Source organism: Crocuta crocuta, unplaced genomic scaffold, assembly GCF_008692635.1.
Source record: "Crocuta crocuta isolate KB4526 unplaced genomic scaffold, BGI_CrCroc_1.0 scaffold45, whole genome shotgun sequence".
In the NCBI taxonomy this organism is placed as follows: Eukaryota; Metazoa; Chordata; class Mammalia; order Carnivora; family Hyaenidae; genus Crocuta; species Crocuta crocuta.
The window spans coordinates 3,347,753-3,362,322 of NW_027530544.1; the positions used below are offsets into that span (position 1 = coordinate 3,347,753).

The following is a 14,570-nucleotide window of genomic DNA, read 5'->3' on the forward strand; positions in this document are numbered from 1 at the left end:
TACTGCCAAAGCTCCCAGCCCCAGCTGTACTTTGCCCATAATGCCCGCCTCTCTCTCAGGCTTCCCCACCGTAGTCAAGTATCAACCATCCGCTTGAAACCTACTTTCGCAGTGTGCCTTCTCTCTGCTTTCCCTTCAATAAAAAGTGGGGACGGTGAAGGTGGGGATCCCGCCAAGAATGCCTGGTGCGTTGAAGATCGATTTTTGTGCAAACATTCACACAAAGCAGTGTTCCAACCGACAGAGACGCGTGCCATCCCCAAATAAATGTAAGTAGTTTTTGATTCCCCAGAAATACCCTTCTGTGCCAAAAATCGAAAGAAAGAAGGGACACCTTAAAATCAGGTGTGTCACAAAGAAGACCTACAGGGAATTAGGGCCCAGGTGCACACCTCAGGACTCTCATCTGGCTCTTCTGTGTACTGTAGCCAAAGGTAATTAGCATCCCAGAATTAAATCCGGATGTGGAGCCAAAGATTGCTTCCTGGTCGAGGACAAGGCTGGTGTGCTGTAAGGCACCCCACTCCTCACCCCAGAATTCTGACTATTGACAGACAGAACCCAGGAAGGAACCACATGAAGACACAGTTGGCCTCTACAGTGTCTAACCCTGAGCATTAGGGCTTGGAATTGCTAGCGTCCTTGAAAATAACCTTTGTCTTGGTCCATTTGGGCTATTCTAATGAGTACCATAGATTGAGTGGCTTATAAGCAACAGAAATTTCTCTCTCACAGTCCTGAAGCCTCCAAGTCTAAGATCAGCAGGCCAGCATGGTTGAGTTCCGGTGAGAATCCTCTTCTGGGTTGTAGACTGCTGACTTCTTGCTGAGTCCTCACGTGGCAGAAGGGACAGGGAGCCTTCTGGGGTCTTTTATAAATTCAAAGCACTAATCCCATTCATGAGGGCTCCACCCTCATGATTTAATCACTTCCCAAAGACCCTACACCTCCTGATACCATCACACTGGGGATTAGGATTTCAATTTACAAATGTTGGGAGGCAGGGCACCTGGGTGGCTCAGTTGGTTAAGAGTCTGTCTCTTGGTTTTGGATCAGGTCATGATCTCACGATTCAGGAGTTTAAGCCTCGCCATTGGGCTCTGTGCTGACGGTGCAGAATCTGGTTGGGATTCTCTTTCTTTCTCTCTGTTTCTCCCCTGCTCATGATCTCGATCTCGATCTCTCTCTCTCTCTCTCTCTCTCTCTCTCAAAATAAATAAAAAACTTAAAAATAAAAATAAGTAAACATTGGAGGGAAGGCACAAACATTCCATCTATACCCAACCTCCAGGCTCTGAACCATCAAATCTTTCTTAATCTTTTTAATAAAGTATGTGCTCTGTCATCCTGGGTGGCAGAAGCAATACACAAACCAAGTAACTGGCATTCCCAAAGCAGAACCTGGGAGGAGAAGGGAAAAATCACACACAAGGGCTGGTAGGAAACCCATCTCAAAAGCAACCAATCACCTGGATTTTAGTTAACAGTGCTGTACCAATGTCAATTTCCTAGTTTTAGTAACATAATTTGTTTATGTAACATGTTATCAGGGAAAGCTGGGAAGGGTATATTAGAACTCTATTACTTTTGCAACTTCTTGTGAGCCTAAAACTACTTCAAAATAAAACACATGAAAAACAAACTACTGGTGCATGAGCTAAAAGATTGAGGCAAATAATGACTTAAGTAAATCCTTTCTAACTGCCCCCGTGCTTCAAAACTACCTCTGGCCTTTTATTCACCATTTCAATAACCTTTATTCCAAAGTTTATGTCCTTTGTTAAGAATTTTTTAAGATTGTTATCCTTACATACAGTTTCCAGGACTGGAAACAAAATGGAAAACATGATCCTGTGTTTACACAAACTCTTGCTTAAAGGTTGGCAGTTCCTCAAAAAGTTAAACATAGAATTTACCATATGACCTAGCGGTTCTACTCCTAGCGATGTACTCAAGATGATTGAAAACACATGTCCAAACAAAAACTTGTGCATGAATTTTTACAGTAGCATTAGTCATGATTGCCCCAAAGTGAAATCAGCCCCAGTATTCAGCTAAAATGTGGTATATCTGTAAAGACAAATGGAATATTATCTGGCCATAAAAAAGGAAAGAAGTCTTGATAAATGCTACAACATCAATGAATCTTGAAGATATTTTGCAAAGTAAAAGGAGCCAGACATAAAAAGCCATATACCCTATGATTTATATATAATGTCCAGAATAAGGACACCTGGGTGACTCGGTTGAGTGTCCCACTCTTGACTTCAGCTCAGGTCGTGATTCCAGGGTCATGGGATCAAGCCCTGCATCAGACTCAGTGCTAAGCATGAAGCCTACTTAGGATTCTCTCTCTCTCTCCCTCTGCCCCCTCTCCCCAACTCACACTCTTCCTCTCTCTCCAAAATAATAATAATAAAAAAAAAGGGAGAACAATGTCCAGAATAAGGAAAAACATCGAAATAGGAAGTAGATTAGTGGTTGCTGGGACCTGAACATGGCAAGGAGGGAAAAGATAATGTGGGACCATTAATGCATACAAGTTTTCTTTTTGAGGTGAGGAACATATTCTGGAACGAGACTATGGTGATGACTGCACAATGCGCAAATATACTACAAACCACCGAAGTGTATACTTTATACTTTTTTTATTTTTTTATTTTTGAGAGAGAGACAGAGCATGAGCTGGGCAAGGGCAGAGAGAGAGGGAGGGAGACACAGAATCCGAAGCAGGCTCCAGGCTCTGAGCTATCAGCACAGAGCCTGATGTGGGGCTCGAACCCACAAACCATGAGATCATGATCTGAGCTGAAGTCAGACGCTTAACCGACTGAGCCACCCAGGCGCCCTGAATTGTATACTTTAAAATGGTAACTTGGGGTATCTGGCCAGCTCACTCAGAAGAGTGTGCAACTCTTGATTTCGGGGTCATGAATTCAAGCCCCATGTTAGGTGTACAGATTACTTAAAAAACTAAAAAACTTTAAAAAGATTATTTAAAAACACAAAACTAAGATAATAAAATGGTGACTTCTACAGTATGGGAATCACATTTTAACTTTTAAAAAAAGTAAAACAAAATGAAAAGTTCTAAAGAGAGGAAAATTTTCCTTTTGTTCCCCCAGGCTTCCCCTGGAACAACAATACTTATATTATGCTAAGGCTTGCCTTCGATTAATCTGGTATAAGGCTGGCAAAGGGTTACACTTCACTCAGCAAATATCTATGCGAGGGAAGAGACAAAAAAAACATTTTTAAAAATAAATAATGGAACCAACCACTATATCTGAAGGGCTGCTCCAGAGTCAGGGGGTAATTAACTTGAGGTTAACTATGCACTTGGTAAACTGAATGTTGCTGACTGCAACATAGCATTCTCTTCTTCCCCCAAATAAAGAAATATCTGGGGCCGGCCTGTACTTCTCTGTAAAAATATTAAAATCTTCAAGATTTTAAGAGGCTTCATTGGCTTCAGGTGTTTCTATATTTGAGAAATATAGTCACAAGGTTCTAGACCTTTAGGAATTCATATTTTCATCAGATCTCCTCCAAGTGTTCATCTCTGCAGACAAACATCCTCACAGTTTGGCAGCCCCTCCATCACCTTGACCTCCCAGAAATGGGCTCTCCATCACCACACACACAATCAGAGCTCACCCGCAGCATCCACATCATGATTTTGTATTTAAAAAAAAAAAAAAAGGATCATGCTTTCCCTTTTATTTCCAACACCGGAAACTGTATCTTAACGCTGAGCAGGAGATGAGACTCTACCCCGACTGCTAACATCAGCAGGCTCAACTAATCTCAGCACTAATCCCTGGAGGTCCAGCAGGGCCCCAAACACCCTTTTGTTTCTTATGTCCAAGACAAATTCAATAGGCAAAATAATACATGTCTTAAATATGTGATGACTTGGCGTCCTATCAACAAGCATATCAAAGTAAGACGGACTCCTTTCTTCTTTAATTGAGCATACACTGTGTTTTGTGCATAAATCAGTGCTGTGCATAAATATACTGCCAAGAAAACTTTGCCCAAGGAGGCTACCTTCACTCAACTCACTTCTTTAACTCCTCTTTGGGAGGTGCTGAAAAGCCAGTTGAGAAGTCAAATCAAACAATGGTCTCTCTGCCTCAGAGTCATACCTTAACTCTGATTTTAAGGAGAATTAATCCTGTAATGTCTCCAGCTTTGTGTGACTTCCAACTCCTTCCTAAACTAAATCTGCCCTGAGGAACAAGCATTTGCCACTGTGAAGGAAAATACTTCTTAGAAAAGCACAGGTTCTGAGACCAATTCTAAATGACGAGTTGAAAAAAAGTAAGTTAAAAACCTCCCTTGTTGATGACCCTGAAACTATAAACTCGTTTGGAGGTATGAATTTTGTTCCTTGTTAATTACTGGGGACAGCACATGATTATAAATACATTATACATATATGAAAAACATAAACACAAGAATAGAGACAAGGATCTAGTAAAAATGAAAAGTAATATTGCATTAAAGTGGACTTTTCAAGAATTTCCTTTAAGTTACATTTATAGCATAATGAAATAAAAAAAGACACATCATTCAAATTAACTGCTAGCCACTCCTATCCTACACAATGTTCTAATATCTTAATACTCTACCACAATTCCTACACCCCCTTCTGGGTCACAGCCCCTGACCCTGAGCCTGTCTTCACATAAAGAGATGAGTTATTTTAACCCAGAGCACATCACCAAATAGCTGCCCACATTAAGCCTCAGCTGACTATTCTCTGCCCCCTCACCCAGCTCTACAAGAGCCCCCTTCCTTCTCTCTCTCAGTGCGGTACCTCACCAAACAAAAAGGCCAAGTGTCACTTACAGTAGACTTATAAAAATAGCAACCTCAACTAATCCCCACACTAATCCCTGGTGATCTAGTAGATTGTGCCTCTCTACGTAGCAGGACCACATACACTCTTCTTTTGTTCCTATTTCCAAGACAATTCAAGAGGCAAAGAAAAACATTCTTAAATATAGGATGTCAGCAACAAAAGCAAACATAAGTAAGTACTTATGATGGTGGTGCTGGGCTAAATCCATCTCTGATACACGGAGAAGCACGATTCAAACCCAGACCTGACCGACTCCAGAATCTACACCGTTGGCCACTACTCTTTGAAAATAATGCTAATTTTTACTTTTTAAAATGTATTTAGGAGCACCGGGGTGGCTCAGTCAGTTAAGCTGCCAACATCCGTTCAGGTCATCATCTCACAGTTTGTGGGTTCGAACCCCATGTCGGGCTCTGTGCTGACAGCTCAGAGCTTGGAACCTGCTTCAGATTCTGTGTCTCCCTCTCTCTCTGCCCCTGCCCCACTTGTGCTTTCTCTCTCAAAAATAAACAAAAAAATTATAATATATTTACACAAAGTCTCATTTAAGCCTCAGAATGTGGCCGTGAGAAATGAAGGTGACAAAGACCTTGAGATGCTAAGAGGTGGGCTAACCTGCCCATGCCCTCTGAGCTAGGGACAGAGCCAGAGCTAGAACCCAGGATGGTCAACCACATCCATGATTCTTGCCACTGGCTCCAAGCAACCCTGAGGTCTATATAAACCCTCTATAAATACTTATTGCCAATGAAATAGAAAAAATACTAAAAATCAAAGGAATTTGGAAATAAGCTATCTTCTCTGGATAATGTGATACTTCCCTAATTTAGACACGTGCATATCCACTCTTTGACATCATAACAATTCTACTATGTAGAATAACATATAACAAAAGTGGTAAACTAGAAAAAAACGGGAGTTTTGTAGTTGCAAACCTGGAGCTGACTCAGAGACCATTTCTAAGCGGGAGACCTTGAGCAGGTCTCTCTTTATGGTATTATCTACCTTAGAGTCACCCAAGTACTTGGCACATAGTAGGTATGCAAAATTGTTACTTTCTTCACATCATCAATTCTAGGGCTTGCAGGGGCTCTAGGGTCATAAGACAAAACACCTCTACTCTGAAAGTTTGTCCCTTCAGAATGCCATGGACTCAAATGGAATTTGCTGACAAGAAAACATACTTTTTCCTGGAAGCAGCACTGTCCTGAGAAACTTGCATTAACTAGGGAGTAAACCTACCAGTACCCTGCCATAAAATGCAGTAACATTATTTATAGTAGCCAAAAAGTAGAAGCAACTCAAGTGTCCACGGGTGGATGAATGGACAAACAGAATGCACCATACACGTACAATGGAATTTCATTCAGCCTTAAAAAGGAAGCAGATTCTGACACGTGCTACAATATGGATGAACCCTGTAGACATTTTCTGAGTAAAACAAGCCCGACACAAGAGGAAAAATATCATATGAGTCCACTTATGTGGGGCACCTCGAGTAGTACCTAGAGTGGTGGCTGCCAGGGGTGAGAGCAGGGGTAGAATCCAGAATTCATGTTTAATGGGCACAGAGTTTCAGGCTGGGGTAATGAAAAGTTCTGGAAACAGATGGTGGTGCTACCTAGACAACACGGTGAATGAATGTACTTAATGCCACTGAACTATATACTTTATAGTGGCTAACATGTTGAATTTTCTGTTATATACATTTTACGCAATTAAAAAAACAGCAAAGATGCCCATCTATCCACAGGGGCCTTGGACTCTGCTTTCTGGAGTCTGGGCCACACCTGGCCATTTCCCACTATGGGCTCTGCTCTCAGCCTGCCCGGGCTGAGCTTCCTGTCATTAATATGCCCCATCAGAGGGCACTCACCAGGCCGCAGGCTCAGGGCAACCTCCTGGGGTGTCATCTGAATGACATCCGAGCTCGTGGGACTGGAGCCCTTGCTGCTGAGGGGCAGGTTCCGTAGGACCCGGGTGCTGCTGGCTGGGCTCTCGAACTCGCCTCCGCAGCCATTTCTGATCAGGTTTGCTTCCAAGTCACACCGGGAGATGACAGAGCGCAGGCTGCCGAAGTCCTAGGTGCAGAAACAGAGAAGGAGAGCGCAAGGTGATCAGGCTGTCTTTCCGGAGCACCTCGGGTCGTAGACCCATCACCATCTAGTAGACCTGAAACCCTCCACACTCCGTTTTCATCGTTTGAAAGCAGTAAAAATGATAGCGTAGACTCCAATATGCCTCACCGAGAATTACAAGGGTTAATTAATGTGCTGGATATGAAAGCACTTTGTAAACTGTAAAAGCATAATAAAACAGTTTCATTTCACGTTTCTTATAATAGTCAAAATTCTCCTGAAAAAAAAAAAATGCATGTGTCTACATGATCAGCCAGAGGAAAGTAACTGAAATGGTCAGTTACACAACTGAAAAATTTTACAAGATGCTATATAAGTGGACAAGTAGCCATTCAGGCAATTAAGAGTTAACTTTTAACTCATCTTCTAATGAGTTCCATTCATCTACTGTGCAGGCACTGTATATTACACAGTCATTCTGTTAGACAACATGGCAATGAACCACTGTGCCCTTTGACCCGGGGGTCCACTCCTAGGAATTTATCACAAGAAATCAATCAGAAGGGGAAACTTTATAAGACGATACATTTTGCAGTGTTATTTAGAATAGCATGACCTTATAAACCCAAATCCCCAAACCGTAAGAAAAACATGGCATATCATCTCCATATACAGTCATTCAAAACTCTAAAGACCAGAAAAACAGTTCAAAACATTTATACTGAGGGAAAAAAATAAGAAAATAAAAGCATATCTGCTTTGGGATTCAAAACACATGAAATAATAGGGGCACCTGGGTGGCTCAGGCAGTTAAGCATCCAACTTCGGCTCAGGTCATGATCTCATGGTTCGTGGGTTCGAGCCCTGCATCGAGCTCTGTGCTGACAGGTAGCTGAGAGCTGGGAGCTTGCTTCAGATTCTGTATCTCCCTCTCTCTCTGACCGTCCCCTGCTCACCCTGTCTCTCTCTCTCTCTCAGAAGTAAATATTTTTAAACATTAAATAAAATTAAATAATATACTCTGTTATAAAATATGGTACTTATAAGTATTCATCATTTTGCAGTAAGGGCACGCCCTCTCACTGACGGATGTAAAAAATAAGACCACCTCCACCAGCTGGTCGAATGTCAGTGCTGGACTAGATAATCCTTGTAATAGCTGGAGGAGTTACAATGCTGATCTCTTCCCTTCCCCTCTGTAACATTTTGTCAGAAAGCCTCAGATGATCCAAGTGACCTGACCACTGTGTTAGGAGCCAGACTGCTGGCAGAAGCACAGACACTCAGAGGATGCGCCCTCCACCATGCTCTAGGATGCCCCAGGGCTACTCAGTGTCTATTAGAGCCTTCACAAGATTCAAAACCAAGAAGTCAAGAAGAATTTGCAGTGTTTTTATAGGAGTAAAACCAGATGTGTTGTTCTGGGCCTCTACGATTTTGTTGTTGTTTTATAATTCAATTTTTTTTTAATTTTGTATATTGAACCCTTGGGATCTTGCCTGTCAACCTCAGGGCTGGTACTGTAAGTATAAGTGGCTCCAGACACTGTGGAACAGGTGAGAAAAATAATTATTCTAGCTTAAAGTAATGATCCTTGAAATTATACAGGATTTCAAAGCTAGGCTTCCCAAACTGGGTTCGACATGGCCAAGTTTGGCTCTGATGAAGGAATTCTAACGAAGCAGCACAAAAGCACAGGGATGGGGGAAGGGAGAGGTCTGCTGTCCTGAGCTGTCTGCAGCAGAGGTCTAATTGGCTGTCCAGAGCTGGAAGGGCTCAGGGGCTCGCCTGCTCCGAGCCTACTTGGCGAGAATTTCTGAACTTCTTGCTGACATACTGGGCCTTCCTGCCAGCTCCTCCAATTCTGACAAGCTGGTTGTGCTTGGCCCAGTTCTGATTGTCAAGGTGCACCGTCTGGAGCTGTCCAGTGCAAAAGTCTGCCATCAGGTTGGTAATGAAAGCAGCTTTGGTCTCCCCCGAGTGATGGGAAGACCTGACACCCCTCCCACTGATCCGGAGCAGTCTGCATTCTAAAACAGCCTAGGTTACAAAGCCAACCTGCCTCCTGCAGGAGGTAGTTGCATGATTCCTAATCCGCAGCCTCAGCAATTCACTTCGGCTTGGTCATCGAGACCATGCCCTATGACCCAGACACCTGCACTAGCAGTGAACTTCCCCCAAGCTTCCCGGTCATTCTGCTCAAAAGATTTTTGACAGGCACTACCAGTCCTTGATGGAGAACTTGTACAGGGCCACCTGCTGGCCAGGGAAGATGTACCTGCTAGGATCAGCAGCAGCCTTAATGTCCAGGTCATCCTTCCTAGTCCCAACAGCCACACCCATTCCAATTACAGACTTATCTGTGGATCTGGCTTTCCCAACTGTACTCTAGAGGCTCTGAGACTTCGTTAATCTCTAGGATGTTAGGAGCAAGGCTCGCTTTATGCACCTCACTGGTAGCAGCTTATGTCTCCTTGATAATATTCTTTGAGGTCGTGGTAAACCTCCACTACAGTGCACACGGCTTCCTGCAAGTTTGCCAACGGAGGGCCATCAACCTTTGTATTGTCACCTGGTTGCCAGTAGGAGAACTACCAATGACTAGATTAAAATGGCAACTCGTGGGGCACCTGGCTGACTCAGTTGGTAGAGCATGTGACTCTTAACCAACTGAGCCACCCAGGTGCCCCCAGGCCAAGCACGTGACTCTTGATCTAAGGATTGTGAGTTCAAGCCCCACGATGGGCATAGAGTTTACTATAAAAACAGAACAAAACTTGCAAGGTGACTTCAGCCAACCAAGTCAGAAATGGGACAAGACAGAGAGCCCCCTTCTCAGTAGCTACAGCTGCACACACAGCAAGGGACACCCTACTACGGCACCTGTGCCAAATTTAGACTTAGCCTCAGTGTCAATCTTCTCCTATTTCACAAAGTTCAGTGTCTTGTTACTTGGGGCAGGCCCAATGGCTTCACTGATGCATTCAACAGCCTTTGAGACATCATTACGTGTATTTGAGTCTTGTCATTGTCCCAGGGCTCCAAGGCCTCAAGGATACCACCTGAAGCACCTCTTGAGCTTAGCAGGTCTGAAGCACCTTTTAACAGTAAGGCAGCTACCCCAGTGGTGGGATTCCCACAGTAGTTGAAGGTCCGTCTGGCACAGTCTTCTGAAAATAGTCACAACTAATTTCCAGCCATAAGTTCTTGCTGGCCAAGCACAGGACAGAGTGCTGCAGGCCCCACAGGAGTGCTGAGTTCTATTCTAGATAGTTTAATTTTGAATGAAAACAGACGCATATTTAAAGACAAGGACCGGGGCGCCTGGGTGGCTTAGTCAGTTAAGCGTCTGGCTTTGGCTTAGGTCATGATCGTGGGTTCGAGCCCCGTGTCGGGCTCTGTGCTGACTGCCAGCTCAGAGCCTGGAGCCTGTTTCAGAGTCTGTGACTCCCTCTCTCTCTGACCCTCCCCTGCTCACGCTGTCTCTCTCTCTCTCTCTCTCCTAGAAATAAATAAAAATGTTTAAAAAAAAAAAATAAAGACAAGGACCTTGGGTCGCCTGGGTGGCTCAGTCAGTTAAGCGTTCGACTCTTGATTTCAGCTCAGGTCATGATCTCACGGTTCATGGGATCAAGCCCCGCACTGGGATCCACAATGGCAGCGCAGAGCCTACTTGGGATTCTCTCCCTCCCTCTCTCTCTCTGCCCCTCCCTTGCTCATGCGCTCTCTCTCAAAACAAAAAAACAAATAAACAAATTTTAAAAATAAAATAAAGACAGGGACCTAAAATCACAGAGATCAGGGGGCATATACTGTAGTGGTTATAACCTTCCAGATATGCAAACATTACAAATAAAAGGAAATGTCTCAATATCTCCATTTTAAGCTCCAATTCTATGAATGCAGATGCTCCAAATCATAAACCCCTAAAGTAAAGGAAGACTCGTGATTGAGAAAAATCCTCCTCACATGAATGACATCCCGCTATCTGATGTGCTAAGAGCCTTCAGATTCCAGAGGCTGGACATTTGGAACCTCTCCAAGTGTCAGAATACAGCAAGTTCCAAGGGAAATGCACCACTGATGCCAGCCCCTCCTCGCTATGGATGAGGGATCAGAGGCCCACATGCCAAAGTTCACGCCAAACTTCACCCAAGAAATTCAAGTTCATCCGGCCTCAGCTGCCTCAACCCCAGTGCTCTTTGCATCACCTACCTTCCATCTTAAACAAGGCCATGGCTGAATTCTGGAGCAGGAAACTAACTCTGGGTCCACAGATTCCATCCCTCTCAATATAGTATTTCCTTGCTGTCCCCAATGTACACAGCTTCTTGCCATCTATCAAACTTAAAGGATAAATATTCTCTCTTATGCAGAAACACAGGTATGGAAGGAGAAGGGGGACTTCACCTCAACTTGGAAAAATGGAAACTAGCTTCAGGAAGGGCTTCTAATTGGGCACAGCTCAACTGTTGCAGATGCTCCCAATGCTCCCTGCTAGAAGTTTCAGTTCTTGGAGGAAACATCTGTCCATGGTCTCCAGAAATGCATCCATCAACCCTCCAAGGACTCATAAAAGGAAACTGCATTACAGGCAAACTTCCAAAAGAAGCAACAGAATGGGAACAGGAACTTGAAACATCTTTTATGGCTTTTAGTCACTATGTGATGATATAAAGAAGAGGAAGTGCTCCAAATTTAGATCCCTTTTAATCTGTTACCACATTGGCCTTAGCAAGTTGTTTTAACTTGCTCCTCTTCACTCCCTCCATCACCTACCATGTGGAAGATACAATAACCCCCACTGTCTGTTGTAACATCGTTAACACCTAACTCCCCCACATTTTGCTCACCCAAATCCCTCTCCCTGCAGTGAAGGCCAGCGTGGTGGGGTTCATTGAGGTTCCACTGATTGTGTCATACCAGTCGTTCCTTTACCTGCACGCTATCCTGCCTACTCCGGTTGAAGGCTGAAACTAAAATGATGTGGGTGGTGGTTTGGGGGGAAAGGCGGAGTTTTTAAATTTGTTTCTGAAACAGTAGGGGTGGGTGAGCTAAGAAACTGCAGGCCCTGGGAGAAGAAGAACCTGGGCAGGAAAGAGGCAGACATCCCAACATCTGGGATGAAGAGGGAAGAAGGAAACTTGTGAACAGGCAGAGAGCACAGAAGTGGGCACAGGTGGGAAGCTGGCCTCCCTCTGAGGCTGGCCTTTTCCCTGGGATAAGGCAGGGCCAGGCCAGCTCCCAGAAGCCTCGTGGGTGTGGGGGGCAGAGAGGCGAGAAGGTAAGCCACGCAAACCGAAGTCTGTGCATGAGCAACATACTAGCACATGTTCCCTCTGCTGGGGGATGGGGAAATCCCTCCATCAGCTCTCAGGCGGTTCATTTAATTCACTGAACAGATATTTATGAAGCATCCACAGCAGGCTAAGCTTATTCCTTTCATGACCACAAAGAGCTGTTCTCTCAAAGAATCTATATTTTATTGTGAGCTGGAGTGAATGCTCATTTTTTTCCCCTTCACTTTCTCCCAACTCAAAGGAAAACACAGGCAATGTCTCATCTGTACACCAGCCACCATAATTTCCCCAGAAGGTCCACTCAACCTGTCTTGTTTCTCCAGTTCTAAAAAGTCCCCTTCCTCATTTTTCTGCCCCCAGCCCTACTGACCCTTCATTTCTGCCTCTCCAGGTCTACCTTCACAGCAAAGGTCCTCCACCCCGGCCCAGGCTTCCCCAGCCTTCTTCCACGGCCAACCCTGTTTCCACCCGTCGAAACACCACAGGCCAGAGACCTTGCTTCTCTGGTTCTCCTCCTGGTTTCTCAGCAACCTGCACGGGCCGTGGACACAAGGTGCCTCGCTGTCGTGCCCTGCAGCCTCCCCGTGTCCCCAGCCCTGTGCGCATCTCCTAGTCTGTCTTTGTCTCCACACCCACCAACTCTGCTTTCTATCCTCATGGGGGGCCTGGGTGCATCAGCCCAGTCCACTTCTCCCAGACCACCATCCTCCCGCAAGCCCCACCGGCCTTCCTGCTCCGAGCACACTCTGCTCGTGCACAGGGTCCTCTGGGGCACACACACAGCTAGATCCGGTCTCCTGGTTCTCACTGCACGTAGGCAAAGTGATGTGACTGGGTCATAGGCAAGAAAGTGTGCATAGAAACAATGCAGGCTGCCTGGGGCCTTGCCATGAAAGCGCACGTGCACACACACCCTGCAAATTCCTCTTCACAGCTAACTGGGTTGTGAAACTTACAATCTTAGATCAGGGGCAAATTTCCACTTAAAAAAAAAAGGACAGACAAAATGGATAATATGCTGCCAGAGTTTGTTGTGTGTTTTATCCTATGCAGTACAAATAGCCCTGTAAGTGTTCATGCTGGTTGAGAAGCAGGAGCCAAGGGGGTATCACCAAGTGTTAGGGACAGGGGCTGAGATGTGCGGTGGGAACAGGTGAGGACAGGCAGCCTCCTACACTCCTGGTCTCAGAGTACAAGAAAGCCTAGCAATTCTGGTCTGGAAGCCAGAGGGTGATGAGTCTGAAGCCACCAGTAAACTGCATTAGGAAACAAAGACAAGAGGGGCGCCTGAGGGGCTCGGTCGGTTAAGCATCCCACTCTTGATTTCACGGTTCATGAGTTCGAGCCCCATGTCAGGCTCTGTGCTGTTGGCACCTGCTTGGGAGTCTCTCTCCCTGCCTCTCGCTCTCTCTCTCAAAAACAAAACAAAAACAAAGAAAACAAAGACATGAGAGCAGGGTTAACAAGGCCATGCTGGATATCTCAGTCAGTAAAGTGTGTGACTCTTGATCTCAGGGTTGTGAGTTCAAGCCCCATATTGGATATAGCGATTACTTAAAAATAAAATCTTAGGGGCACCTGAGCGGCTCAGTTGGTTAAGCGTTCAACTTTGGCTCAGGTCATGATCTTGCAGTTTGTGAGTTCGAGCCCCACATCGAGTTCTCTGCTCACATCTCAGAGCCCAGAGCCTCCTTCAGATTCTGTAGCTCCCCCTCTCTCTGCCCCTCCCATGCACATGCTCTGTCTCTGTCTTTCAATAATAAATAAAAATGTTAAAAAAAAAATAAACAAAATAAAATCTTTAAAAAAAAAACCCAAAAGAGGCAATGCAGCAGAACTGGGTAGAGAACCAGCATGAGGTGCTGAGTAGCGGCCAGACAAGGGCAGACTCAAACTCGATACGTGTAGGAGAATATAATATAGTAATGGGAGGGCAGGCTGGGTAGAGGAAGTGGAATTAGGTCACAGGGAATGTTAAATGGGGAGTAAGGATCCCCACTCCACCTCAAGTGAAATCAGAAAGCACAGTGAGACTAAGAGCAGAGGAGTCTCTGTGGAGCATGTTCTGAGATTAATCTGTGCTGGTGTGCAACGACAAGGCAGGTGGTGGATCAGAATCCACACGAACACACTGGCTAGGAACCTGGCCCTCCCTGGCTGTGCATTAGGCACCAGCCCTCGGTGTACACACATCACACGCCCTTGGCAGATACGTTACCTCTTTGATGACGTCCCAGGATGTATGGTTAGGAAGGCACTCAGCCTCACTTACTCTGTCTTGCTAAAGGGCAGAGGCTGATCAAAAACTATTCTTCAACTCTCCAA

At 45.0% G+C, this 14,570-nt stretch overlaps 1 protein-coding gene across 1 annotated transcript in view; it reads right to left on the minus strand.

Annotated features, from left to right (window-relative positions):
- Positions 1 to 6,865, minus strand: part of ITGB5 (integrin subunit beta 5) — a 97,473-nt gene extending 90,608 nt beyond the window's left edge. The window contains exon 1 of the mRNA XM_077767629.1: positions 6,744 to 6,865. Within this exon, the coding sequence (XP_077623755.1) occupies positions 6,744 to 6,780 (37 nt within the window). The 5' untranslated portion in view covers positions 6,781 to 6,865. The remainder of the gene's footprint in view (positions 1 to 6,743) is intronic.
- Positions 6,866 to 14,570: the final 7,705 nt, after the last annotated feature.